The 27913-nt window shown below is 41.8% G+C and overlaps 1 protein-coding gene across 1 annotated transcript in view; it reads left to right on the top strand.

The window, feature by feature from the left end:
* LOC139084596 (uncharacterized) overlaps positions 1-27913 on the top strand; it is a 163227-nt gene that overhangs the window by 14782 nt on the left and 120532 nt on the right. Inside the window, exons 2-3 of the mRNA XM_070627874.1 lie at positions 10661-10774; positions 25037-25162. Of these exons, the coding sequence (XP_070483975.1) occupies positions 10745-10774; positions 25037-25162 (156 nt within the window). The 5' untranslated portion in view covers positions 10661-10744. The remainder of the gene's footprint in view (positions 1-10660; positions 10775-25036; positions 25163-27913) is intronic.

Consider the following 27913-nt stretch of genomic DNA (forward strand, 5'->3'; position numbering starts at 1 on the left):
TCCATTGATTATTTGTCAGACCCTCTACATGCCAGGCCCTGGGATAGATAATCTGCAGGTTTTCGACCTTGGTGCCCGTCAGAATTGCCTGGGCTTTCCTTGGAGGCCAGGACCAGGCTGCAGTCCAGGCCGATTGCATTAGCTCTCTAGAGGAGGACATTGCCGTTTTTAAATGTTCCAGGTGAATCCAGTGCAGCTCGTGCCGAGAACCTTTGCTTTAGAGGAAACAGGTGCAAAAGAAGTCGTACTCTTCCCTTTAACACTTGCACTCCAGGTGGGGAAATTAAACACATGCTGAAATAAGAGCTATGCTATCCTGCAACAGAATTCAGTCAGTGGGGGGAGATGGAATTCTGAGTTCTCCTCTGTGAATTTTGGTACACCTCATCTCTGGGTCAGGACACGTATCTGGGGCTCGGGGGGGGGGGGGGGGGAGGGGGTGGGGGAAGGAGAGGAATCTAAATGTAAACAGGAAGAATTGCTTCCCTAACCTCGCCCCACGCTGGGGGCCAAGTCGCATTCTGTGAGTGCTCTGCAGGGTCTTAACTCCTCATCTCTATACACTACGCCCTTCTTTGTGCTGTAGATCCAAACATCTACCTACATCTGTCTGCACATTTACAGCTGGCCACTGCTGGACAAAAACCTCTGGCTGGGTTGACTGGTGTTATTCTAAATTCATGACCACAAAAGTCAAGTGATGTTGCAATGCTGCCTGGAAGTCATCATTTTTTTTTATTTTTTGAGGAAGATTAGCCCTGAGCTAACATCTGCTGCCAGTTCTCCTCTTTTTGCTGAGGAAGACTGGCCCTGAGCTAACATCCGTACCCATCTTCCTCCACTTTATATGTGGGATGCCTACCACAGCATGGCTTGATAAGCGGTGCGAACCCTGGGCTGCCGAAGCACAGTGCGTGAACTTATAAACTCGATGGCACCAGGCCAGCCCCCGAAGTCATCCTTTTAAAACCTAAGTCAGGCCCTGTCACTCCTCTGCTCAAAATCCTGTGACAACTGCCCATGTTTAACTCAGAGTAGAAGGGAAGTTCTCACAAAGCCTGCAAGGCCTACCTGTTTGCCCCCTCCCCTGCTCCCTCCACACTCCAGGGGCTCCCTCTGCAGGGCTTGCATTGGCCATCCCTGCTCCTCGAGTGGATCCACAGGACCAGCTCCCTCATCCTGCAAGCCTTGCTCAAGTATCAACTTCTCCGGGAGGCCACTCACTCAAAATTGCTAACATCCCCTGGCGTTTCCACCCCCAACCCTGACTCGGTATTCTCAAGAGCACTTTCTTCTTCTAGCGCTCCATACAGCTTACTTATTATGATGCTTATTAGCTGACTGCCTTGCTAAATAAAAGTTTTTAAGGCAGGAATTTTCATCTGTTGTGATCACACGTGTATCCCCAGGGCAGAGAGTGGTGGTGGTACATAGCGGCCCCGGTATCTATCCAGCGAATGAATGGATCAGAGGGGAGGGGCTCCCTCTCCCCACTCTGAGGAGCAGGGATCCCCTGAGACAGGCTGGGTCCAGGAAGCGGGTTAAGGAGGCCATGGGGCCAGGCCTGAGGGAGCCAGCTGGCAGGGGGCTCTGAGTGCAAGTGGTTCCTTTTCTGGGAACATCTACAACTGCCTGGAGGAAACTTCCCGGGCTGGAAGACATGAGTAGGTTATATACAATAGACAGGAATAAGTCCAATTGCTACGAGAGTTGAGATGGTCAACGAAGAGAGTAAGAAGTGGCTTCTGAATGAAGTCTGGAAGGGGAGGAGAGGACCAGGGAGCCCAAGAGTGGAGAGATTGCTGGTGAGGGTGGGTTGTGGGAAAAACTGGAGAAAAGTTGTGTAAATGTCAGGAACTAGTGCTGTATCATGGTGGTTGAGCACAGGGAGTTAGACTGCAGGTTTTTGGCTCAAATTCTGATTTTATTAGTCATCAGCTGTGTGGTCACAGGCAATTTTTTAGCTCCCTGCTCCTTGCTTTCCTCATCTATGAAATAAGTATAATAACAGTACCTTCCTTATGGGGGTTCTACGAGGGTTCAGTGAGTTCATAGATATAAAGAACTTAGAACAAAGCCAAACACATTGTACATGCTCTGTACTTGTTGGGCAAAAGTGCTGAGAGGGGCCAGCCCTGATGGCCTAGTGGTTAAAATTCTGTGGGTGCACTCTGCTTCAGTGGCCTGGGCTCAGTTTGGACGTGGAACCATGCTGCTTGCCTGTCAGTAGCCATGCTGTGGACGCAGCTCATGCAGAAGAACTAGAAGGACTTACAACCAGAATATACAACTATGTGCTGGAGCTTCGGGGAGGGGGAAAAAAGAAAGAGGAAGATTGGCAACAGATGTTAGCTCAGGGCAAATCTTGTAAAAGAAGAAAAAAATAAGTGCCACTAGGAGGAAGAATGGTGCTTTGGGTCAAAAGTACCTGGATACTTTGTTCACAGCTGATTTCACTTACAGGCATGTTTTTCTCTCATTTTCCTTCCCTTGTCCTCTTATGGGGTCAACTAAAATAAAAATGAAAAGAGTCAACCAAGCAGAGGAGATGGGTGTGGAAGGGCGAGGCCAAGTGGAGTTCTCTGTGGTAATTTCTTCTTTCCAACTCCCAGGGCATCATATCAAACCAGCCACCCCTCAAATTTGTTTTAAACTTAGAGAAGTTCTGGTAGGAGTAGGAGTTGAAATAAAGGACTTTATCATGAAAGAATAGGCTGGCTTTGATTAGAGGTTGGGAGGGAGGATAAAGTAAGGGAGAGACAAGAGCCAAAAGTGACTTTGAGGTGTTGAGTCTTCATGAAGGAGAATGAGTTGTGTCCCTGTTGACACAGTAAGGAAATATTAGGGGCAAAGGACTTCATGTGGATAATGACAAGTTTGCTTTTAGATATATTAAGTATGGGATGTAAATGGGTGATGCAAATGGCCTGGGGTCAGTGTGAGATAAGAAACAGAGGGGACACAGCAGAAGATAATAGTCTCTTAAAGGTTCTCCCTGCCTCTGATCTCCTGCCTTCTAATTTATTCTCTGTGTTGGATCCAGCCTGACGTACTAAAACACGAATCTGGCCTGGCCACACCCATATTTATCTAGAAAATGTATTATTCTATCTGGCTTTATTTCTTTGGTGGACTACTTGCAGTTCCCAGAAGGTAGCAGTATGGCCGAACGCTAGTTTCCTTCTTTTTCCTTTCTCTTTCCTTCTCCAGATAGAATGCCGGTTTATCAGGGAAGATGAATTTAATTACTTGCCAACGTGGTGAGTTCAGATGGATGTCACAAAAAAACTCCCCAGTGGGGTTAGTTGTGAGGATTAAATGAATCGAAGTAACATGATAACATAATGTGTATTCCATAAATCATAGTTTAGATTATTTATAGCTTTCCCAGATAAGATAGTCGCTCAATAGAAGAAACACCGCGTGGTCTTTGCTTCCTGGAAGAGTCAAGCCCAGCACTGTTTGGGTCACACTGAGGAGTCGACTGTCCGCATGTTACAATCGTGTTCAGAGGAAGTCTTGTACATGTGCTCATCTACTTGCACACTTCAGCCTACGTCTGTGTCCCACTCAGAGCTCGAGCTTCTCTCTCCCTCGCGTCTTCCTGATCCACTGGGAACAAACCATCAAGAAGACCTTCTCACAGCATCTTACTTTGCCCGGAGATAGCGTGGGTCAGGCCTGGGCTATGAAGCTTAGACATGGAATTAGTTCATCATGCAGGATTTCTTGTCTGAAATGCCCAGCAGAGGCATCTTTTATCTTTTGATAGTTACAACAGCTTCTGCCCTTACTTTGTCTTCATGACTCTGAAATCCCTCATGGCCTTGATTAGATTTGACAAGTCTATCATAAATATCCCTGGTTTGGACTTTGGTTGTCTTATGGACACATAAGTGAGACCACTTGGGGTTTTTCTGGTGGTAGAGGGAATCACAGAATGGAATGATGGAAGGGACATATTAGATTAATTAAATAGGGAGGCCATTAGCCTGAGGTGACTCGAGGCCCTGGTGGCCTACATAAGTAAACCAAAATCTAAGCCTGTAAATATCTCAGGGTTACAAAATCAAAACACTAAGGACGACCAATCACAAACAACCAACTATGGGTTCGGCCCCATGGCCGAGTGGTTCAGTTCACACACTCTGATTCAGCGGCCCAGGGTTTCCTCAGTTCAGATCCTGGGAGTGGACATGGCACCGCTCATCAGGCCATGCTGAGGTGGCATCCCACATAGCACAACCAGAGGCACTCACAACTAGAATCTACAACTGTGTACTGGGGGGCTTTGGGGAAGAGGAGGAGGAGGTGGAGGAGGAGGAGGAGGAGGAAGAAGAAAGATTGGCAACAGATGTTAGCTCGGGTGCTAATCTAAAAAAAAAAATAACAGCCAACTAGGCTTTAAGCTATAACCAATCATTAATTTCCTTCTTTTGTTTCTGAACTTTCTCTATAGAAGCTTCTCCCCAGCTCCTGTCGGAGATGCGCTTATGACCACTTCTGGTTTGGCAGTGCCTGATTGAAATCAATTTTTGCTTAAATAAACTCTTAAAATTTTTAACATGCCTCAGTTTATTTTTTAACAGACATTCAAATTTCTCCAGTGTAACATCCTACCACACACATACACAATTACTGGAATGACAAACCTGCCAAAAGGTTATCAATCTCTGGCTAAGCATTCCTGTTCTATAAGCATGAAGGTGTTAATTGCAATCCTATCTATAAGAGTAAAACATTGGAGGTAACCAAAATGTCTAGTACAGAAATAAGTCACTGTTATCCGACAAGTAGAAATTATATCTGTGGATGTTTCTGAAAATGTTGGTTATAATTTTAAATGAAAAAAGCAGAATATAAACTTGTATTTATATTATGCTTAAAACTAACTGTGGGGGCCGGCCCGGTGGTGCAGCGGTTAAGTGCGCACGTTCTGCTTTGGCAGCCTGGGGTTCGCCGGTTTGGATCCCTGGTGTGGACATGGCAGCGCTTGACAAGCCATGCTGTGGTAGGCATCCCACATATAAAGTAGAGGAAGATGGGCATGGATGTTAGCTCAGGGCCAGGCTTCCTCAGCAAAAAGAGGAGGATTGGCAGCAGTTAGCTCAGGGCTAATCTTCCTCCAAAAAATCCAAAAAGACAACAAAAAAAACTAACTGTGGACAAGAAGACAGAAAGATATGCAAAATAAGAACAATTGTTATGCTTGGGCCATGAGGGTGATTTTTCTTTTAAATGTTTATAAATATTCTATAATTTTGCTTATTCAGTGTTCTTATGTCAAACTAATAAAAATAAGCAGCTGGTTTTACATTTTTCTTTTTCTGCTTGAAAACAGATAAAGTAAAAAGGAGGCTAATATTCTGATGTGGAGATAGTAATTTACAATGGCATGATCAAAAAAAATAAAGGTTTTGGCCATGATCAAAAAAAATAAGGTTTTAAGTTTATTTGGGGAAGCAAGCAAATATTCCATAGCTGCCCCTCCTTTTTGAAACCTTGTAGGTGTTTGTTGAATTTGTGTTTGCAATTTAATATGAGCCAGGGGATTGTATTCAAAAGGAATAGTTTTAAGAGAAACCACAGCTCAAGACAAAAACATTAGCCAATTCTTAGAACAAACCTAATTACATTTTCAGTTATATCCTGAAAAAAAGTACGTCCTGTGTCGTACTGCATCGTACAGTTGATTGGCAGTTTCCCCATCAGAGCAGCTTACTTTGGCTTCTTTTCGTATCTCTGTTTGCTTATTAGACACGCAGTCCGGTGTGTAGACACAGGGAGCCGTGCTCTTTCAGTGTGTGCCTTCTGTTGTCTGGAGACCCATAAAATCAGAGGGTTGGCAGGTGCAGCATTCCGCTCTTATTATTTGCCCAAGCTGTTTGATAGGGCAACGGGTGCTGGTGCATTACAGCAGTTCATAAAGGACAATGTCTTCTATCTCAGGAGGCAGATTTTCAAATAGAGTCTTAGGATTTTGGATAAAAAAGGTCAACCACAGCAAACTCAATTTGAAATAGCCTTAAAAGCAATATTGCTGTCATGTGGAGTGAGGGCATAAGATATAATTTTAGCTTCTTTGACAATTTATGAAAATTAACATTGCAGTTTTAAAAACGAGCTGTAAATTAGCCATTAGGGTAGTAAGCACAAATAAATATGTTCTATTGGTATTTGAAGAGCGAAAGATATATTCTAATTTAGAGGAGGAATATTGTTTTCCTCTGTCAATGTATCTGAAATTCATATGCTCTGGCTGTTTAATCAGTACATAGACGGTCTATTTAGGTGAGTGTATCAAATGAAAGGTAAGGCAAAATTTTTTAGTTTTACTCTAAATTGGTTGTAAACCTCAGGATCTAGGAAGAGTTGTACCAGACAATAATTTTGTACTTTTTCCCTTTAGAATAATTTAGCAGAATTTTATTAAAACCCTCTTGGCTGTCGGTTAGTTAGATAAATGAAAAGAGCTCCTAATCTTCAGGGTAAGGTAAATTTTTAATAAATAATTTTGCTTTTCTGTTTTGTTAAACTTTGCTCTCATCTTATGGCAAGTTATCACTCCATTAGGTATCCAGTTTCTCTTGGCTTTGGCTCCCTTTCCCTCCTGGCGAGGTGACCAACTTGTGGCAGTGGTGACTCTAGGATTTGATCCAGGTCAGCCGTGCCCAAAAGGGCTCTCCGTGTGCTGTCGGCTGGCGGAGGCAGCTGCCTGAAAGGATTTGAAGTCAAAATGGAATTCCAACAGGGTGAAGGGGACGGCACTGGGAAGAGAAAAGCAAAGAAGGAAATGTTTTGAAACTTTGCCAGTAGGCTTTTAATGAAAATATTTTAATCAGGACTTTTGAATTAAAAAACAACAATCGAGTAGACTTAATATGAATTCATTCTCTAAAGAGAAAATGAATTAGATAATTAGGGAAATGCAAATGAAACAGCCCATCAAACTACCCAGATATCCCAACAAAAAGACGGTGCATGTTAAGTTGTACAAAACTGGGATTGTTTAAAAGGGCCACGGTTGATGATTAACCAAGACGATGTCCTTCTGGCTGAACTTAACTCTCCTGAGATTGTGGGCCTTTGCACTGCAGCAGCAGCAGCATGCCAGCGCAGTGGGCAGAACAATCCCAACCAGACAGAGAAAGGCATCCACTCGCTCCAGCTCTCGCACTGGTGACCAGCCCCTGCGTTTGGAGAATGGAAGATTTAACATGGGCTGCTAAGGACTTGAACCTGTCGTTTAGATTTCATGGAAAAAAAGGAAACATTCCTTCATTTTTACCTTTGCTTCTCAGATACTTTAATATTGCATCCGTGCCCTCCCTCCCTCCTGCTCTTACCCCCTCTCTGTCTTCACACACACACACACCTACTGCTTTTGATGTGCTGATTTTATCACTTCTAGACTTTACATCTGGGACTGCTCAAGTAATTACACTGCAGCGCAGCTGCAAGGGCTGCTGGGACTCCTTCCTTCCCCGGAAAGCCTCGCTGCTTAAGGGTCCTGTAGATGAGGCAGCCCGCAACAGGCTCCTAATGTTGGAAGAGTTGTTTAAAATGTTCCCGCCGCGAATGTCCTCCCTGGCCTGTAGAGCTCTCTCGACAGCCCGATTCCTGGTGTGCAGGGAGGATGCATGAGCCTCAGGGTCTGGAAGAACCCAGCCCCTCTTTGTGGGCTGTGCAACCACCTTTTGCTCGTCTCCTGCCAGATTTCTTCCCTGCTTCTCTGGCACTTCAAGTGTGTTTTGGGAGCAAATCTTGCACACAGACCCAGATTACTGTGTCTGATAAAAGCATGGGGATTAAGATGACTCTAGTTTTTTTTCCCCTGAAAGTCACTAATTTGGAAGTAGAAATATATCTATGTGTATCAAATAAGTATGGTCTGGAAGATGCATCGTGAAATGCTCCTGAGTGAGAAGAGCCCTATGTATAACTGGAGAAAACTACAGATTCCATTAATCATAAGGCAGCAACAGGCCTGGCAGCTTGGAGGTAAATGGATTTCTTTGCGTGCGTTTGTCTCCTAGGGCCACTGTAATAACGTTCCACAAACTGGGTGCCTTCAAACAACTGAAATTTGCTCTCTCGCAGTTCTAGAGGCCAGAGTCCAAAATCAAAGTGTTGGTAGGGTGGGCTCTTTCCGGAGGCTTCCAGGGAGAAGCTGTTCCCTGCCTCTCTCCTGGCTTCTGCTGGTTGCCAGCAGTCCTTGGCTTGTAGACACATCACTCCAATTTCTGCTTCTGTTGTCACATGGTGTTCTCTTCTTTGTGTGTCTGTGTCCACATTTCCCTCTTCCCATAAGGACACCTGTCATTGTACTAAGGCCTGCCACACACTAGTGTGACCTTATCTTAACTTGATTACTTGGGCAACAATCCTATTTCCAAATAAGGTTCTATTCATTGGCATTAGGACTTGAACATAGCTTTTTGGAGGGCACAATTCCACCCAGTACACGGTGTTCCCCACACCTTTCTATATTTACACGTCCACTTTGCCTATCTCCATTCTCAGGTCAGTCCTGAGTCTTTCTCCTCTTGACACTCCCAGGCAGGCCTGCACTTTCTGGATCTTTCCTATCTGCCTTCCCTTCTTCTATTTCAGGTTAGCCTTACTGATTGTTTCCATGACGGTCATTCCCTCAGGGTCCTGATCTTTGCGACATGGGACGTGATTTTCAGTTGGCTTCTAGTGTGTGCCCCTTTGGATCAAAGCACAGTAGACCTTGGAATTATTGACTTTGACAATTGTAATGTCAGCTATTAGAAAAAAAATGAGAAGCACACGCCAAGATGCAATTGGTAGTTTGTGGAGCATGAATCTGAATTTCATGGTTCTGCGAAGCGTGTGGAGTCTCGTAGAGCTGGTGATGGGCCCGGCCTGCCTCCCAGCACCTGCCTGCCTGCCTAGCTCACTGGTTCTCTAATCACAGCTTGATCAATATTTATCCAATTATTTTGTATTTATTTTTTGGTGAGGAAGATTGTCCCTGAGCTAACACCTGTGCCAATCTTCCTCTACTTTATGTGTGGGATGCTGCCACAGCATGGCTTGATGAGTGCTATGTAGGTCCACATCTGGGATCCGAACCCCTGAACCCGGGGCCCCTGAAGTGGAGCACGTGTCTTAACCATTACATCACTGGGTGGGCCCCTCCAATTTTTTTTTTTGATAACATTATCTAGCAAGTGAAAAAATATATGTTTGTAAAATATATGTGAGTGAATTGTAGTGTGAGGGGAAAATAATAGCTTAGACAAATATTTTTGTATACATATAGATGTGGAGATTCTTGAAGATCTCATATATTCCTCATGAATATCAAGGATCTATAATGGTTGCATGTGCTGAGATGCAATATGTTGTAGTGCAGTGATTTTGAAACTATTATTTCTTATTTTCTGTAATTTTTTATTATTATTTTTTAGCAGCAGTATTTTTTCCCAAAAATATTAACTAGAACTTTAATGTATAATGACAGAAAAACCGAATAGGTGGGTTCCTCAAGCAATTATACAGATTTATTGGTTTTTGATTGGATGAGCTAGAACCCTCTAAACTTAGCATTCAGAAAAGGAAGAGGCCTATGTAGCAGGACAGCCCTGACAGTCCACCCACTCTCCCACCCGGTGCTCCCTGGGTGCACGTACCGGGGGCATCTGTGCTCTTTGTCAGGGTTTGGCTGGATGTGAAGCTTAATGGCACCTTCGGGACCAGGGAACAGCCGCTGTGGTCCCTGTCTGTCTAGTTCTGGGGAGAACAGAGGATGTGTGCAGTTAGGACGGCCTCCAGATAGGATGGCTGCCCCTGCCCGATGGCGATGGTCCATTGTGACCAGGGCTCCCCTTTTGTATTTCTCTCAGCTTCCTTCTGTCAGAGCCTGGTTAACTTCTGACAGACGCCATCTTCCTAGTGTCAGACCTTCTCCTGTAAAAGTCTAGATGGGCCTTTATCTTACTCAGGGAGATCAAATTTGGTAATATTCAAGAAATCCATATTTTTCTTAGCCCATATGTGCTGACCTTGTGTTCGATTTACAATAAATTATAAATCAAAACATACCATCTAGCTTAAATATAGCCATAAGAGTTTTATGGATACAAGAGAGAAAAATATCTCTTCATATATATGTTATTTATATATATTATTTTCATATAATACATGTATTATTTTTTGTCAACTTGGCCTGTCAGTTGGAGCGAGGTAAATCCTACATAGAGCACAGTGCTTCAGAGCAGGGTTTCTCAGCCTTGGCACAGCGACGTTTTGCAGGGATGACTGCTATGGGGTGTCCTGAGCATCTGAAAGTGCTTAGCAGCCTCCCTGTCTCCCAACTAGTTGCCAGTAGCACTCCCCCACCTAGCTGTGATGTTCAAAATGTCTCCAGACGTTGCCAAGTGTCCCATGGGGGACCAAATCGCCTGTGGTCGAGAACCACTGCTCACCAGTGACCGCGGTTTTACCAAATTAACTATGTATATTCTAAGAGTTCTTATCACATGGATCTACTACTTTGCTGTTTAGTACCTAAAGATTCATGACTATAATATCTTTGTCATGGCTTTTTTTATCATTCCCAAATAACCCTTTGATCTTTTGTATTAAATTCCATTTTCTCTTTGATTAATATTGCTGTTCCTATGTCTTTCAGCCTCCCATTGTCTGTGTACTAATCCTGAGTTGTGTTATGGAAAGACTGAGAATCCTGCATCCCATGATTTTCTGTGCTTAAGCAATGCACTTGTTGGACTATGAGAAGGACACAGTAAGTGTCGTATTCTTTCCAGTTGAATCCTTTACAAAGTTTTATCCTGCCAAAGAGAAAGAAGATTCTCTCTAATCCTGTGACTTGGACACTTGGCTTCTGGCTCAGTTTGCAAGGGTAACCAGGAGGGTACAGATCGGTTCCACCCAGGTACAGCCCAGGCTAGTCCTACTTGCTTCCGATGTTTGTGATTATGGCCCAAAGCTTCCAAGAATATAGCCTCTAGAGATGAGCAGAGCTTCCTGGTACTGCAAATACTTCTGAAAAGCTCCTTTTGTTTCTGGAATGCAGCAGATAGGGTGTTCTCTGTAAACAAACCTTCACAGTCCTTGAGAAGAGAGCTGTACGTTACAGTTTAACTGTCACTATCTCTAACAGGAGGAGACAAATTCCTGAGGCTTGAAAATGAAAGACAATGGCAAACATTTGGTTAATTTACCATTGGGTAATGAATTAGAGGTGCCTTTCCTGGTCCCGCCTGCCCGCCAGAAGCCTCCACCCCCTCTTCCAGGACTGGTTGCCACCCACTCATCTGTCATCTTGCTCACTTGTCACCTACACAAAGCCTTTCTTTCTTCTCTGCAGGCAGTGCTAACGGCTTCCTCCTCTGGGTCCCCAGCCCTTTGTGTGTGCTATATTTAGAAGGACACAAATTGTTCTGAATGATTTGTTTGTACGTCTGTCTCCCCAAGGAGGTGATGAGCTCCTTGGAGCCAGGGACTATGTCCTCATCATTTTTAGATGCCCATCTATTTTTGTTGAATAAATCTGTGAGTCTATTTTCAAATCTTTCTGAACTCTCTGTGATTCCTGTTGTCATCAACATAAACTCCAAACTTCAGTCCTCTTAAGTGCCTCAGCCTCGTCGCAGTGAACCAACATTTACAGCTCTCCCGAGTGTGTGGGACTCTCTCTCTGCTCTCTACCCATAACGGCCCCTCTTGGAACGGATCTCTCCAGACACCAAACCATCCCTTTCCCTGCTCTGGGTTGACTCTTCCTCGTTCTCCAGCGCGGTTAGGAGCACATCCTTGGTGTCCCTACAGCCTTCTGTGCTTTCACCCACACTGTTGGGATGGACTACTGGCATGTCTCCTTTACCCCCTGGACTGAACGGTCCTGGAGCAGAGAGCCTGGGCCTCAGTAAATCTCTGCTGATTATGTTTCTTACAAAATCCGTGTAACGTTTTATGAAACTTTGTACTAAAGGAGAAAGAATACGTAATTAAAAATTAGAAAACTTGAGTGCTTGTCCAGGTTCTAGCAGAGGAAACTAGCATGTAAGTTTGCCTACCTGTTAGAGTGCTTTAGCAAAAAGTAGATATCAGCAAAGAAAAACAGGCCCTTGCCAGAAGTAGGACCCGAAGTGCAAGGACGGTGAATAAAACGGACAAGTCAGCTTAGCAGCAACTGGGCTTGACAAGGTCCAGTGGAAAGAGAGCATCAACTCTTCATGCCACAGTAGTGCAACAACACAGGAACCAGAACGACAGGCCTGTGCCCGGGCAGGCGGGTTGACACCAAGATTGCCCCAGGGACAAAAGGAAAGAATCAGTTTTTGGTTTTGGATAAAAATAAGACATCAAGCCTGAGGTTTATTTATTTACGCACATGTCTGCTATTTATTCCCTGGTGAAGTTACTGGAACAAATCCGTGTCAGCCGTGTGGCCTTGCTGCAGGAAGGGAGACAGCAGGGCTCATGCTTTGGGAACTTGTGACATGACTGGGAAGTGACAGCTGCCAGCCCTGCTTGCCCTGGGTGTTGTCAACACTGACTACCTGTGTGAGAGATGGCAGGTCATTCAAAGTCTTTGAACCTCAGGGTCTTTCTCTGTCAAAATGAGGATATATATTTACCTTATGAATCTTAGATGATAATTAGCCTTGAAAATTTTCTAGATCTATAAAATTGTTTACACCTTCTGTCCATGGCCACTCACGGCATTGAACTTAGCCATAGGAAGGGAGGAATGTGTCTTCTGTCCTCTGTGCCGCTACTGAGCTATCCAACCTGGCTGTCACACACAGTGAATATTTTAACATGCAATGTATACTTTGACAAGTGTAGAGCCATTTCTCTTTAAATCTCTCTTTCTCTCATGGGTTAGATACCTCAAGCATATATTTTGCCTGACTTCCCTCTTTTTTAGTGTATTCACTTATTAGAGATTTGCTACATGTCTCTCATCTGTGTCAGGACTGAGGATAGGAAGTCCAGTGGAATGGGCCCTAGACACAGAATATGTCAGTGCTGTTTTGCTCATGGTAGTGGCCATGATTGGGGGCGATGTATGTCAGTTTAGGCAGGTGAGCATATTTTGAGGGCCTGGCCTTGTCCACGCTTGGCATTCAACAGTGGTGGCTCATTGACATGGCACAGGCTCTGGAGTCAGGCCACATTCTCTCCTTGCTCTGCCCCTCACCATCTGTGTGACCTTGAGCAAGTTACTTACTGCTTCTCCAAACCTCGGTTTACTCTCCGGAGGATGAGAATACCAAGCACCTGCCTCATAAGGTTGGTGCGGGGGGTCAACGCACCCGTGCACGCAAGCCTAAACACGACGTGCATGCCACGAGTGCCAGTTATTATTTGTTCCCTTTTGAGCACTGATGTCAACTTGTAAAATGGGTGTTACTGTCCCGACAGTACATGTGAAGAGCATGAATTTCAGCCAGCTCTAGTAAATTCAGATTAAACTTTTCTTTAAGTGGCAGTAAGTCACAGCCACCACATTCCCTCTGGGTGAGCAGGCTCATGGCAGGCTTCTGGGGGAGGAGCAAGAGAGTAGGACTCTTCTGGAGAAGTTTCATAACTCTAACCAAGAAACGTCCCAGGGAATGACTGGACAGTGACGCAGAGACTCTGAATCCTTGAAGTTGTTGTTGCTCGTTTGTTAATTAAGCAACCCTGCAACCAACTGTCCTGCCTGTTATTATGCCACAGAATAGGACTTTCTCTTATGAGAGATGATAGCATTTACTTGTTTTAAAGTTCTTTCCAACAGGAACTTCTGTTACTTGTAGCCAATAGGATATAAGTGGTCTTATCTCCACATGAGTGAGTCAAGATGTTGACTAATGCAGTTAAATCTTTGTGGGATTTTCAGACATTGGAACCATTGTTTTAGACCTGTGATAAAAGGTCTGCTAGGTAGTGAATTATGGCATTTTGGGTTTGGAAGGACTCTTAGAGATTATAAGTAAGAGTGTTTACAAATCTACACCTGTGACTGTCCCAGTTATCTATTTCTGCAGAACAAATCACCCCAAAACTTAATGATTTAAAACAACAAGAATCATTTCATTGTTGTGATTGTCAGCTTTATGTGTCAACTTGGCTAAGTTATAGCGCTGAGTCATTCAGTCAAATACTAATGTAGATTGTTGCTGTGAGGGTATCTTATAGATGTGATTAACATCAACAGTCAGTTGAGTTTATGTAAAGGAGATTATCCTTGACAGTCTGGGTAGGTCTGATTCAATCAGTTGAAAGTCAAATTGAGGCTTCCCTGAGGAAGGAGAAATCCTGCCTGTGGACTGCAGATTTAGCTCTTGCCTGAGCTTCCTGCCTGCCGTTGCTGATTGATGTCTGTGCTACAGATTTCAGATTTGCTTAACTGGCTCCCACAATCATGAAGCTAATTCCTTACAATAAATATCCTTCTGGTTCTGGTTCTCTTCTGGTGGAATCCTGACTGACACAATTATTGTCTCTCACAATTCTGGGGGATTGACTGAGTTCAGCTGTTTGTGGTTTTCACTTGGGATCCCTCAAGCGTTTGCAGTTAGACAATGGCTGAGGCCAATATCGCCTTGAAGGTATTACTCATGTGTCTGACAGTTGGCTAGGACCTCAGCTCAGCATTGGCTGGAAAACCTATACATGGCCTTTCCATGTGGTCTGAGCTTGCTCCTAGCATGGCAGCTGGGTTCCAAGAGCGAGTGCCCCAAGAGAACAAGGTAAAAGAGTGTAGCTTTTTCTTTTTCTTTTATGACCTAGCGGTGGAAGTCACAGAGCCTCACTTTTGCCATACTTTATTGGTAAGAGAGCTATAAAGGTCCACCCAAGCTCAAGGGGAAGAACACAGACTCCATCACTTGGTGGGAGGAGAGTTAAGGTCACACTGTAGAAGAACATGTGGAATGGGATATAATTTGGTAGCCTACTTTGGAAAACGCAATCTACCACAATGAGCAAATTTTCACCAATTCATGGTGAAATGAGAAAAATAAAGCCAAATTGATTCCATTTAGAAGACAGCCCTTGATTCTGAGCTTAAGTTTTTTTTTTAAAAGATTTTATTTTTTCCTTTTTATCCCCAAAGCCCCCCCGGTACATAGTTGTGTATTCTTCGTTGTGGGTTCTTCTAGTTGTGGCATGTGGGACGCTGCCTCAGCGTGGTCTGATGAGCAGTGCCATGTCCGCGCCCAGGATTCGAACTAATGAAACACTGGGCCGCCTGCAGCGGAGTGCGCGAACTTAACCACTCGGCCACGGGGCCAGCCCCCTGAGCTTAAGTTTTGAAGTTGAAATGTCCTATATTGAATGAAGTGTAATTATTGTACTTGGCGATTCTTCTTCTAAATGTACTTACTGTGCAAAATAAAAAGCTGGTGAATTAGGGTCAGTCTCCAGGTTTTTGTGAAATTCTGAATCTGTCAATTTGATTGGGTCCACTTTTCTATTCAGTGTTGTGAGGTCATTTGTAGAATTCCCCATAAAGGATCTTTCATTCTCAGAACACTCCTGATGACCTTGGGCTCTTCTTGTTGCTAAAGTCCTTACTAGTATAAAGTTCTTACTTGCCTCCCTGCTGTAACTCGTATCTTTGATCTGGAATCTTCCCTCTCTATTGGCTTCAGAGCGTTCCTACATGTGATGACCCCTATCATCGCTGTACCATCGAGTCTTCCTTTTTCTAGGTTCGACAGTCTTAATTCCTATAAACAGTCTTTCTGTGATCCATGAGTAGATTGGGTTCTAGATGAGTTTCTGTATAACGGTGGCATTATCTCAGTCTTCTAGCATCTCAGTAGTCCCAATTTGTTCATGTTGGGATTATGATCTTCAAGGTACTTGCTGGCTACAAATTTCTATATTCTACAATCTTGTTTATACCCTGCTAGAAGCATTACAGTTTGTTAATGTTCTTCTTTACCAGGTGATTACAACAGAAAATGTGTTCTGAGCAATAAAGAATACAATGAGACTACCACGACCCTTAATAAATATACTATTCTTTTATTGATATATACTAAAACTTTTACTTCAAAAAAAATCAGGTATGACGTAGAGATGGTAAACATTAAATATGTAGTTAATTTTAAATCCACATTTAAGAAAATATAAATTTCCAGTTTTCTTCAAGTTGTCCTTGTGTAATTGATTACTTTTACCTTAAATTTGCTCTTTACTTTTATTCCTATTTTCATTATTAATATTACTATTGTTATTACTATGACTGCTGCTAAACATTGCTAATAATACATTTCAATCACTAGGTTTTTGCTTGTCATTTTAGTGTCTTCAGGTATTGTCAGTTCTGGTGCTTTCCTCTGTAATTCTCATTTTCACTTCCTTTGCAAATTTGACATAGCCATCTTCTGAACCTTCTTCTGAGTCACTAACTGAAACATTGAACAGGGTGGGCTTGAACAGGGAACTCAGGATGACTTCTCCAGTTGATTAACCCTAACTCTGGGTGACTTTGTCCATGCAGCTATAAATGCCCCTTACTGCATTGCCATGCTAAAAGCCTTTCTTTCTGAAATTGAGACCTCCTAGGTTCCAGATCCCCCTGATGCTACCTCTTTTTTAAATGCCCAGGAGCAATAATGTGAGAACTGGCTGATTTGTTTTCAATAAGTTTGGATGGGCTTCTGATGATCTCTGCTTTCTTTCCTGTCACAAAGCATCTGTTTCATAATCTGTTTTAAAATTTTGCTAGGACTCAATTTCAAACCTAGTCATTTGTAGCTCCTGAGATCTGTGTTTACTACTTTATCCAAATAGGACCAAGAGTTGTCATCTCCATCTTCTGGGCCCATTTCTATGCTCCAATTTTCTCAAAGGTTCTCAAATTTCTCAAAGCATGGTTTAAAGTTGCATCTTTCAGGTCCTGGGAGTTAATTGTTCTGGACCTGGAAATCAGGGTGGTTAGATTCAATGCAGCAAGCCAGGGGCCTACAGAGAATTCCAGAGTTTGGACAACTTGAAATTATCAACAAATATTTAGCCACAAAATTGACCAACAAATATGAAACTGAAGTCATAGATGTTTGGGTGTACAAATGGAAAACCCCACTGAACATCTTCAAGAAGAAAAGGATCTTGCAATGACAAGGGTTTTGGGATAGGCTGAGGGGCCAACTGAAATTTTATTATTCCTGTGACTCCATGCATGCCCAGGCTGATATGGCCTTGGGAGACATAAACAAGACTTAAGTACCTCTAGTTTAAATTATGATAAATACTCTGAGATGACGTTGTCAAATTCATCCTAGTATTTCGTCATTTCATAGCCCCAGCCAGTTCTGAGTCAGTCATAACTAATTCCAGATTGATGAAAGCTTTACTGTGTTTGCAAACATTTAATTGATGAATTATCTTCAAGATGTTTCTTAAGGCATGTCAAGAATTTATCAGAGGTTTTACTTTTAGAAAAAAAATGAGTCTAAAGGTTAAATCCTTTTTTTTCCATGGATTGTATTTTGGCACTTGAGCCAGTTTTGTTATTTATAGGAAAAACATTGTCACCTATTCATAACAAAAAGGTGCTCTATCATACATCGCTTCACCAATATCACTTCTCTCTCTCTCTTTGGCCCTAGTCCAATATTCCATATCATTTTTGTGTCCTCACATTAGAATATTGCTCTCTATGTACTTTCTTAACACATAGTGTTATTTTTAAATTCTTTTTTTTCTTTTTAAAGGTATATAATCTTCCATTTCTATTTTTCAGATAGAATAGCAGAGCAGTCTTATAGGACAGCTACTGCCGGGGACTCTTACTTGCATTTCCCTTGGCATGGGTCATCGAGCTGTTCACTCCTCCTCTGCCCCTACCCTTTTGTGGGCAGTCCATTCCATACAGACTCTCTTTTATTGCAGTTCTATTGCTCCAGAAGGTGGTCCTTTCAGAAGGACTTAAAGGCTCAAGGCAGGTACTTCCTCCCATGTGACCCACATCTGGTCCATAGAAGATGCTCGTGCATCCTTTGCCTTGATCACCACCTCTGGGAGGACACACCGATTCCATCACTGTCTCAGTCTGTTCAGGCTGAGGCCTCTCCTTGGAGATGGTTCTGCCTCCCAGCCCCTTGTACTCTAGGCCTGTGTTGGGAGAGGAAGCCCCCATGATCTCCAAAATGCCTTAGGTATTCTCTCAGAAGACTGAGGCGTTCTCTACATCTCTCCTCTTTTCTTACAGAGCTCTCACCAGAATCACTCTCAACAGTCCATTTATGGCAATTTAAGCTTCTTCTAGCACGTTCTTCAGAACTCTTCCAGCCTCTACCCGTTACCTTCTTACAAAGTCACTTCCACATTTAAGTATTTGTTACAATAGCACCCTCACTTTCCAGTACTAATTTCTGTCTTAGTCTGTTCAGGCTGCTATAACAAAATACCATAAGCTGGATGGCTTATACACAATACTTATTTCTCACAGTTCTAGAGGCTGGGAAGTCCAAGATCAGGGTGCCGGCAGAGAGAGAGTCTGCTTCCTCATGGACAGCTGTCTTCCACTGTAACTGCACCTGGTGGAGAGGACAAAAGAGTTCTCTGGGGTCTTTTTTATAAGGATGCTAAGTGCATTCATGAGGACTCCACTCCCATGACCTAGGCCTCCAAATGTCCCACCTCCTAATCCTATCACCTTGGTGGTTAGATTTTAACAGGTGAATTTCAGGGGAGGGGTGGGACTTACAACTTGTCCTTGGATCTCACAGAGAAGCCTCTTCCCAACTCCTCCCCGATGTCAAAACCTCCATCCTTTCATACTCTCAATAAGGCCGGAATTTTGTTTTAACCATCTCCCTTTGAAAAGTTGCAGTCCTACTAAGTGGTTTGTTCTACAACTTATTTTAATACCCAATATATAGATCTATTACTTTCCTAGGGCTGCCATAACAAAGGACCATAAACTTGGTAGCTTAAAACAGTAGACATTTGTTGTCTCATTGTTGTGGAGTCCAGAAATTTGAAATCAAGGGGTTGGCAAGGGCGTGCTTCCCCTGAAGGCTACAGGGAAGGCTCTTTCCTGGTCTTTTCCTAGCTTCCGGTGACTCTTAGCATTCCTTGGCTTGTAGCTGCATCACCCCAATCTCTGCCTCCATCTTCATGTGGCCTTCTTCAAGTCCCCTGGGTGTCTCTTATCCAAATCTCTCTCTCCTTTTCCTTATAGAGACACCAGCCATTGGATTTAAGGCCCACCCAAATCAAGTATGACCTCATGTTAACTTGATTACATCTGCAAAGACCCTGTTTCCAAACAAGGTCCCATTCACCGGTACTGGGGTTTAGGACTTGAACATAGTGGGGGGACAGCCAAACCCACTACACTGGGTTACTTGATGCTCCAGATGAAACTGTCAGGCAAAAATAGTTTTACATAAGCTTTTAATGAGCTTAATACACCAAGCTTGACAATGAGACTATATTGAAAAACAAAAGCAGAAACAAAATGAAAAAACCTGTTTTTTTCTTGATGGTATCTCCATATGTAGTTGTTACTACAGTTAGGTCCTTAATTACGTACAGTCTTACACGGCCTCGCATTTCGTTTTACTTCTCATGTGGGTTTTTTGAGGGTAGAGGCCCCGTCTTCCACCTCTTATGTGTCCTTCCAAGGATTTTCATCCACTGCTTAGTAGAGAGTAAGTGCTAAAAAAAACAAATGATGACCATTCTCTTTTTGCAGCAGCATAGGAACTTCAGCTCTAGCATGAGAGACTTGGGTTCACCATAAGACATGTTTCCTGATGTTAAAAATAATTAATGTTGGCATGGATTCCTGAGGAAGGGTGGGGAGTTGCTCTCTCTGGACTTACAACCTGGTGCGTAGCTTAGAGAAGCATGCTGTCCTCACTCACTGTCTCTGAGAAACCTCCATTATAAGACAGCATTATTTTATACATCCACAGAAGAAAAAAGTTGCCAGATGTAATTATAAGCCATTATGAATATAAGATGCACTGTAATGTCAGGATGTTAAAAATGAAAGAAAAACGATAACTCTTAGAATTGATGAGATATGGTATTGAAATAGAAGTAATCTCCTCTCGTCTGTGCAGACCAAGGCGACAGGCCTTTGAACAGGTCGCCCTCCTTCGCTGGCCTGAGCCCACAGTGTGGTGGAGCCCAGGATTTGATTTGCAAGCGTGCAGTGTGGTGATGGAGCATGGGTTTTGCAGTCTGACAGCATGTATTAGCATTTTACCTTTAGTTCTTGGAGTCTCAGTTTCCTCATCTGTAAATGTAGAATAATAACGTCATTGTCACAGGCCTTTTTGCGAGGATCCGATGAGCCAAATGTACGTGAACGCGCTCATCTCAGAGTCAGACGCTTGGGATGCGCCCGTAGGTTCCTTCTTCCCCTTCCCACATCTCTCCTCCATGCCTCTCCCAAAAGCTCATGTGAAAAAGGAAAAAATAACTTAGTAGAATATATCACGACCTCAGACAATTTAAGTTCTGAAAACTTGCTTCTTTAAATTCTAAACAGAATGCTCTGGATCTCATCGCTCTTGGGTATTGTATTAGTTCCCTGCTGCTGCCGTAATAAGTTATCACAATTGTTGTGTCTTAACACAACACAGACTTCTTCCCTTACGGTGCTGGAGGATGGAAGTCTGACACAGGTCTCTCTGGGCGAAAGTCAAGGTGTAGGCTTGTTTGTTTCTGGGCCCTCTCCAGGGGATCTCTCTCTGCACCCTTTCCAGTGCCCAGAGACCACCTGCATCCCTTGGCTCATGGCCCCTTCCTCCATCAGCAAAGCCAGCAATGTTGCATCTCTTTGTGCCTTTCTGTCTCATCACATATGCCTCTGACCAGCTCTCTGATCCCTTCTTCTGTCGTCCTCTTCCATTTTTAAGGATTTTAGGAATGGTTACATTGGGCCCAGCAGTCTAATCCAAGATAGATTCTCTATTTTAAGCTCAGCTGATTAGCATCCTCAATGCATCAGCAGCCTTAGTTCCCCTTTGCCGTGTAACCTAACGTATTCATGGGTTCTGGGGATTCTGACATGGACTACTTTGGGGGCCATTATTCTGCTTATCACACATATTTGAAAAATCTATACATCTTTCTTGTTTCTTATTTGATTCGAAAGATCTTGTGTATGGATTTAAAAATTTTTCTTGTTTGAATATTTACAATTCAGTTGATATCTCTGTCATAGCACTTATGCATTATGTCAAAATGATCTATTTATTTATGTGTCTGTCTGCCCCACTAAAACATATGCTTCTATAGGGAATATAGCTTATTTATCTTTGAGTTCCCTAAACACATCACAGAGACTCATATCAAATAGATACTTGATCAATGATTATGGGATGGAACTGAATGAACTTTATTTATTTTGAAACAATTTCCTGTATTGTCTTTTTTTTTTAACTCTTACAAATGCCATCCAAATCCCAAGTGCCTTTGCTTTCGCAAATTTCATTTGTCTTTCCTTTTACATAACAATTTGTCATTTCACGTATTCCTCACATACATTGAGAAATAAACGATTTGTTTCATTCTAAGTGGAAATGCACACAAGAAACACATGAAAATGAAAATAATAATAAAAATTATTTTCAGGTTTTTTAAAAAGGAGAATGAAGGTCTGTGAAGTTTCTTAATGTGTATATATATATAACTAGGATTTTATTGCAAATGCAAAAGGTGAAAGGAAATTGGACATTATTTTCCCAGGAAACTTCAGTTCTACTAACAATGAAGCATTTGGATGATGTATGATCCATGAATGTGAATCAGTTTTCCCTAATTATGTGACTTCCCATTGTATTTATTACATCAGTATCTGCATCAGTATAAATAATTAAGCCAATTTTTGGTTGAAGTCAAACTAATATTTACTGCATTATTCTATGAATTTGACAACATGCATAGAACAGTCTGGGGAAATATCTTCTGCTTTTATTGCTTTTCTTTCTTCGTCATTATTCGCTCTTCAGTTTTGCTCACCTGGGTGCAGAAGAGTGAAATAAAATCATCCTTGGCTCATTCTCAGATCATCCATTAAAACTGATTGTTTCGCCAACCTAAATAGATGGTCCACTAATTGCTCCACTTACCATGTACTTTCAGTTTTGATAATTTTCATTAATGGCCTTCTCTTTACTCTGCACTCATAACTTCTCTTACATTCTTCTTTTCATCGATTTTTCTGCTCCTAATAATCAACATTCTTTATTGCCATCATCTTTGCCAAAGTAGCATTCCCTTTTCCTTAGGAAAAGCAGGCATAGACCTGCCTTTAAATCAAAGCCCTGGCACACAGAAGGAAACCTCTTGGCTTTTGTGACCGCAGTGAAAACACACAGTCATTATTGAAAATTGACTTCTGTTCTTCCGAAGGAAGATTTACCTCTTCCCTGGGATCTGCTTCTGGTTATGCCAGGCTGCGCGCAGTGACTTTGTATGAGTTAAAACTGGTCACCAGGATCAGTCCCTGCAGGGTGCGAGCTTCAGGGCCCAATAATTCTATCATTTCTAGTGATACTACAATTTTGAGATAGAGTTGGAATAAGTAGTAGGACTGTGGTTTCCTCCAATTAAAAAAGGAAGATTTAGATAAAATATTTATTTTTTTCTTTCTTTTGCTGGGAAAGGTTTGCCCTGAGCTACCATCTGTTGGCAATCTTTTTTTTCCCTCCCAAAGCCTCAGTACATAGTTGTAAGTCCTTCCAGTTCTTCTATGCAAGCCCCCACCACAATGTGGCTACTGAAAGACAGTGGTGTGGTTCCACGAGTGGGCACTGAGCCTGGCACATGGAAGCCGTAAGAACCCTGAACTTTAATCACTAGGCCATTAGAGCTGGTTCAAAAATATTTCTTTTTAAGAACATTAATTGATTCTTCACCATTTATTTCCAAAGTAATCCATAAAAATGCAGACTTAAAAAAGAAAAATTATCCATAATCTCACCAACTGGGGTGACAGCATTTTAGAGGTTATTCTTTTCAATTTTTATATAAATTATAAATATATGTCTGTGTATACACACACACACACACATATATATAAGCTTTTCTATGTGTATATTTTTTTATTTTTAAATAACAAAAATGCCATTGTGTACACAATCTGCTCCCTCAGTAGAATGAAGTCGCCTTGGGGAGACTGTCTTCCTGTCTTCCTTATCATATTGTCTGCTCTAGTCTAAGTCCTAGAATGGTATCTGGCATACAGTAGACTCTCAATAAATAAATCGATGTTGACTAATTGCTTTTATCACTGAACACTTTGCTGCAAGCCTTTTCCACAATAATTAATATAGGTCATGGGAAAATGAATTTGACCTGATCTTACTGAGGAATGTTGAAAAATAGGACTTACCACAAACTTTCAGTTGTAACATGAATAAGTTCTGGGGATCTAATGTACTGCATGGTGACTGTAGTTAACAATATTATATTGCACACTTGAAATTTGCTAAGACAGTAGATCTTAAGTGTTCTCACACATATACAAAGAATGGTGATGCTATGAGGTGATGGATGTGTTAATTAACTTGATTGTGGTAATCATTTCACAATATGTGTGTATATTAAACCATCCTGTTGTATGCCTTAAATACACACAACTTTTACTTGTCAATTATACCCCAATAAAGCTGGGGAAGAAAATCAATGGAAAAATGTGACACCATGTGTATTGTCAATAGACACACTGTCAGAGGCAAACATAGGTGTCTACGTCTGCTAAGAGCACACAGCTGAGTCTCTGGGGATTTCCTTTGGCCAGAGAGCTCCCTTGCCCACACTGTTCCTCCTTCTGGGGGCAGCCACACCCAGTGACTGAGAGCTAAGGAGACACCAGGTCCCAGCTCTCTTGTCTCAGTTCACTTCAGCTCTGAAGGGCTATCCCAGCTGAGAGCTCCTTGTGGGATATCGGCTGAGGTTTCATGGCAAAGTGCGACACAATGCAACCTCTCTCTTCACGAAGTTCTGTTTCCCACCCTTCTTTCCTCAAGTCATTCCTGACAGCAACTCCCAAATAACCAGCTGAAAGCCTCTGTCTCAGGGTCTATTTCCCAGGGAACTCAACCTATGTGACAGTTAGTCTGTTTCCAAACATGTACAGCCATAAACAGTGCTTTGCTGAATACCCTTGTTCAAACATCTTTATTCCTCACTTATCTTATTTACTTAGAGTATATTTCTAGAAGAAAAATTTTGTGATTAGAAAGGATGAACATTTTTAAGGCTTTTGATTACAGGTGGCAGATTGACTCTAGAAAGGTTGGACAATTTACAGTTTTACTGGCAGAGTATGATGGTACCCATATCCCCATGTCCTCTTGCCATCACTGGGATTTAATTTGTTGGTTTGACTTTAATTTTGATTAAGTTAGTGGAGAGAAAAAGCTTTGTTGTTACTTTGCATTTGCAGTGCATGGATAACTAGTAACGTTTAAAGTGTGTTCATGTAGCTATGGAACATTTGTATTTCCTCTTTCGTTAATTTTCTGTTATTGTCCTATGCCAGTTTTTCTTTTGAGGGTTATATATCAATAAAAAAGGAAGTCTAATCCTGTTTATGTACACTATTTTTAACCTTTCATAACATTGTTATTCCTGATCTATATTTTTACTTTAATTTTTTTTAAATGTAGAGAAATGTTTATGTAGTTAAATCTGTCAAATTTATCTTTTTTCTGTATAAATGTTGCATTTGGAGTTATGCTTATAAAGTCTTTCCATATCCCTGAGCGTGTAAACGTTTACCTCAATATTTTTTAATGCTTTTGTGTTTTTAAAATATTTTAACCTATTTCAAATTTATTTTGCCTTCAACCAGACAATACAAACTGGTGGCCTGTGCTGGACTGGGCCTGCAGATTGTTCTGCTTGTGGGGTGGGTTATTGTGTCCCCCAAAAGAATACGTTCACGTCCTCATCCCCAGTACCTGTGAATGTGACCTGATTTGGAAATAAGGTCTTCGCAAATGCAATCAAGTTGGGATGAGGTCATACGGGATTAGAGTGGGCCCTAATCCAATGACTGGTGTCCTTACAGAACACGAGAAACTTGGACAGGAAGACACAGAGAGGAGCTGTGATGAAGGAGGCGGAGGGTAGTGATGCATCTCCAAGCGGAGGAACACCAATGACACGGGAACACCAGATGCCAGGAGACAGGCAGGTAATGCATTCTCCCCCAGAGCATCTAGAAGCAACGAAGCCTGCTGACACCTTGATTTCAGACTCTTTACCTCCAGAACTGTGAGAGAATACGTTTCTGCTGTTTGAAGCCGCCCAGCTTGTGATAATTTGTTATGGCAGCTCTAGAAAATGAGTACAGCTTGGTTCACACACAGTTTTAAAAATGTTTGAAATGGTTGCCAACAACTAAAAATTGGAAGTTTTCATATAAAAATTCAAATTTCTCTTAAAGCACCCAAACTCAGAGCCCTCATGTTAGTGGGGTCCCTGACTGGACCTGGAACTTGCTGTCTCTGCACACGCAGAGAAGTTACGTGCTCCCCCATCACCTGCAGGAAGGGAGGGGTCTACCTTTGTAATTAAAATTTTTTTTTCTTTTTGTTTCTTAATGGCAAACTTGTCCCAACACCATTTACTAAGTAATCCAACAACTCTCGACAGATATGAAATGCTGCTTCTATCGTCTACTATGTGTTCATATAGCACTGCAGTCTATTTTGGGGCTTTCTATTCTGATCCTCTTCTGTGTAAATAGCCTCTCATCAGCACTGCACAGTTGGACTTACGGCAGCTTGAAAATATAACATTAAATCTCTTCTGGCAAGTAGGTGATCAAAGTTTCCTTTAGTACTAAAATTGTATCAGTTAGGATACGTGAGTTTAATAGAAGTGGACACAGATTCTGCTTAGTAGACTGAGAAAGGTGACTCCAACCACTTAAATAGGTCTTCCCACTGAAAATGTTAGCATTAGTTTTCTGGCTATGGATTGGCCTCCCACTACTGATTACTTTTGCATGAAAAAAGCAATTTCAGTAAACAGTCATCTCATTATCATTGCAGTCGTGAATATCACTTGTCGTCTGAAAAAATATGTGGCATGAGGATATGGAAGAAATTTGTCAGTCTCGTAAACTTCATTAAAATGTATGTGCATGTCCATTTTCCTCTAGTGAAATGTCACCTTCTTGAATTTTGTATGCACAAAATTTGAATTAATAGAAAAAGGAATACGTTAGGGAATCCTGTAACCATATCTGTAGAATACGTAAAGGTGTGCTTAAAATGGTTAATTTATGATGATGTTCAGAAAAACCTTCTATTTAAATTTTTTTATTTTTATAATTTTTTAATTTGAAATAATTATAGGTTCATAGAAAGTTGCAAAGAAATGTATAAGGAGATCTCGTGCACCTTCCCACAGTGTTAACATTTTATGGAACTACATTATAATATCTACACCGGGAAACTGCCATTGGCACAATTCACAGACTTATCCCGAGTTCACTGTTATCTGCACACTCATTTGTGAGTGTGTGTCTCTGTGCAGTTTACCACGTGTGTGGCTTTGCATAACCACCACCATAATCAAGATACTTAACTGTGCTGTCATCAGGCTCCTTCCTGTCACCCCTTTATAGCTACGCCCATCCTCTCCCCAATCCCTAACCCCTGGCAACAACTCGTCTGCCCTCTAGTTCTATAATTTTGTCATTTCAAGAATGCTATATAAATAGAATCATACAGCAAATAAACTTTGGGGACTGGCAATTTTCACCAAGCATAATTCCCTGGCGATTCATCCTGGGAATGTTCATTCCTTTTTATTGCATCTGGTTCTCCCTGGTATGGATGGACCAGCGTTCATTTAATTATTCACCCATTGAAGGACATTTGAATAGTTTCCAGTTTGGGTCTATTACAAATAAAGCTGCTGTGAACATTCACATACAAGTTCCTGTGTGAAAATAAGTCTTCATTTCATTCTGAGATACATGTCCAAGACTGCAATTGTTGTGGGTTGTATTGTAAGGACCATTTTTAGTTTTGAAAGGAACTGCCAAGCTATTTTCCAGAGTGGCTTACAGAGAAGCCATTTATTTGAAATAATCCTATTCTTATGTTTTCATTCCTTTAAAGCATCTTTATTTGTTCCCCGCTTATAAGATAATTTGTTTCTAAGAGGTAACATAAATACAAATTTGATAACATTCTGTTATTTGTACCTTCGTTGCAATTCTATCTTCATTTTCTATTGCTATTTATAGTTTTTAGCATTCATTTTCTCAGCTATTTATCTATTTATGCTTTAATCATGACTCCTCATCACCTGAAAAATCAGGTACCTCAGAAATAGGCCCCGAGGTGAGGATTCTCGTGTGTGTGATTTCTGGGCTTCGGCTGTTACGAAGAAAGCTGCTGTGAACATCTGAGTACAGGTTGTTGCGTGGCATAGGCCTTCTTTTCTCTTGGGTATATACCTAGAAGTGAGATTGCTGGCTGTATGTTAAGTGTATGTTTAGTTCTATAAGGAATATCAAATCATTTCCCAGAGTAGCTGTGCCATTTTGCTTTCTCACCAGCAGCAATGTGGGAGAGATCCAGTCGCTCTGCAGCCTCATCAGCGCTTGGAATTATCAGGTTTTTCCTTCACATTTTAATAGATGTGTAGTGGTCTCTCACCGTGGTTTTAATTGGCATTTTCCTAATGGCTAATGATGTGAGTATTTTTAATATACTTATTACCTTCCATATAACCTCTTTGCTGAAGCGTCCAAGTATTTTGTTCAGTTTTAAATTGAGTTATATCCTTTCTTTCTGTTGAGTTTTGAGGGTTCTTTATATACTCCTTTGAGAGTTCTTTATAGATTCCTTTGCCATATAGGTGATTTGCAAATATTTTTTTCAAGTTTTGTACCTTGTCTTTTCATTCTCTTAACTGCATTTTCACA

The sequence above is a fragment of the Equus przewalskii genome, chromosome 7, assembly GCF_037783145.1.
Source record: "Equus przewalskii isolate Varuska chromosome 7, EquPr2, whole genome shotgun sequence".
In the NCBI taxonomy this organism is placed as follows: domain Eukaryota; kingdom Metazoa; phylum Chordata; class Mammalia; order Perissodactyla; family Equidae; genus Equus; species Equus przewalskii.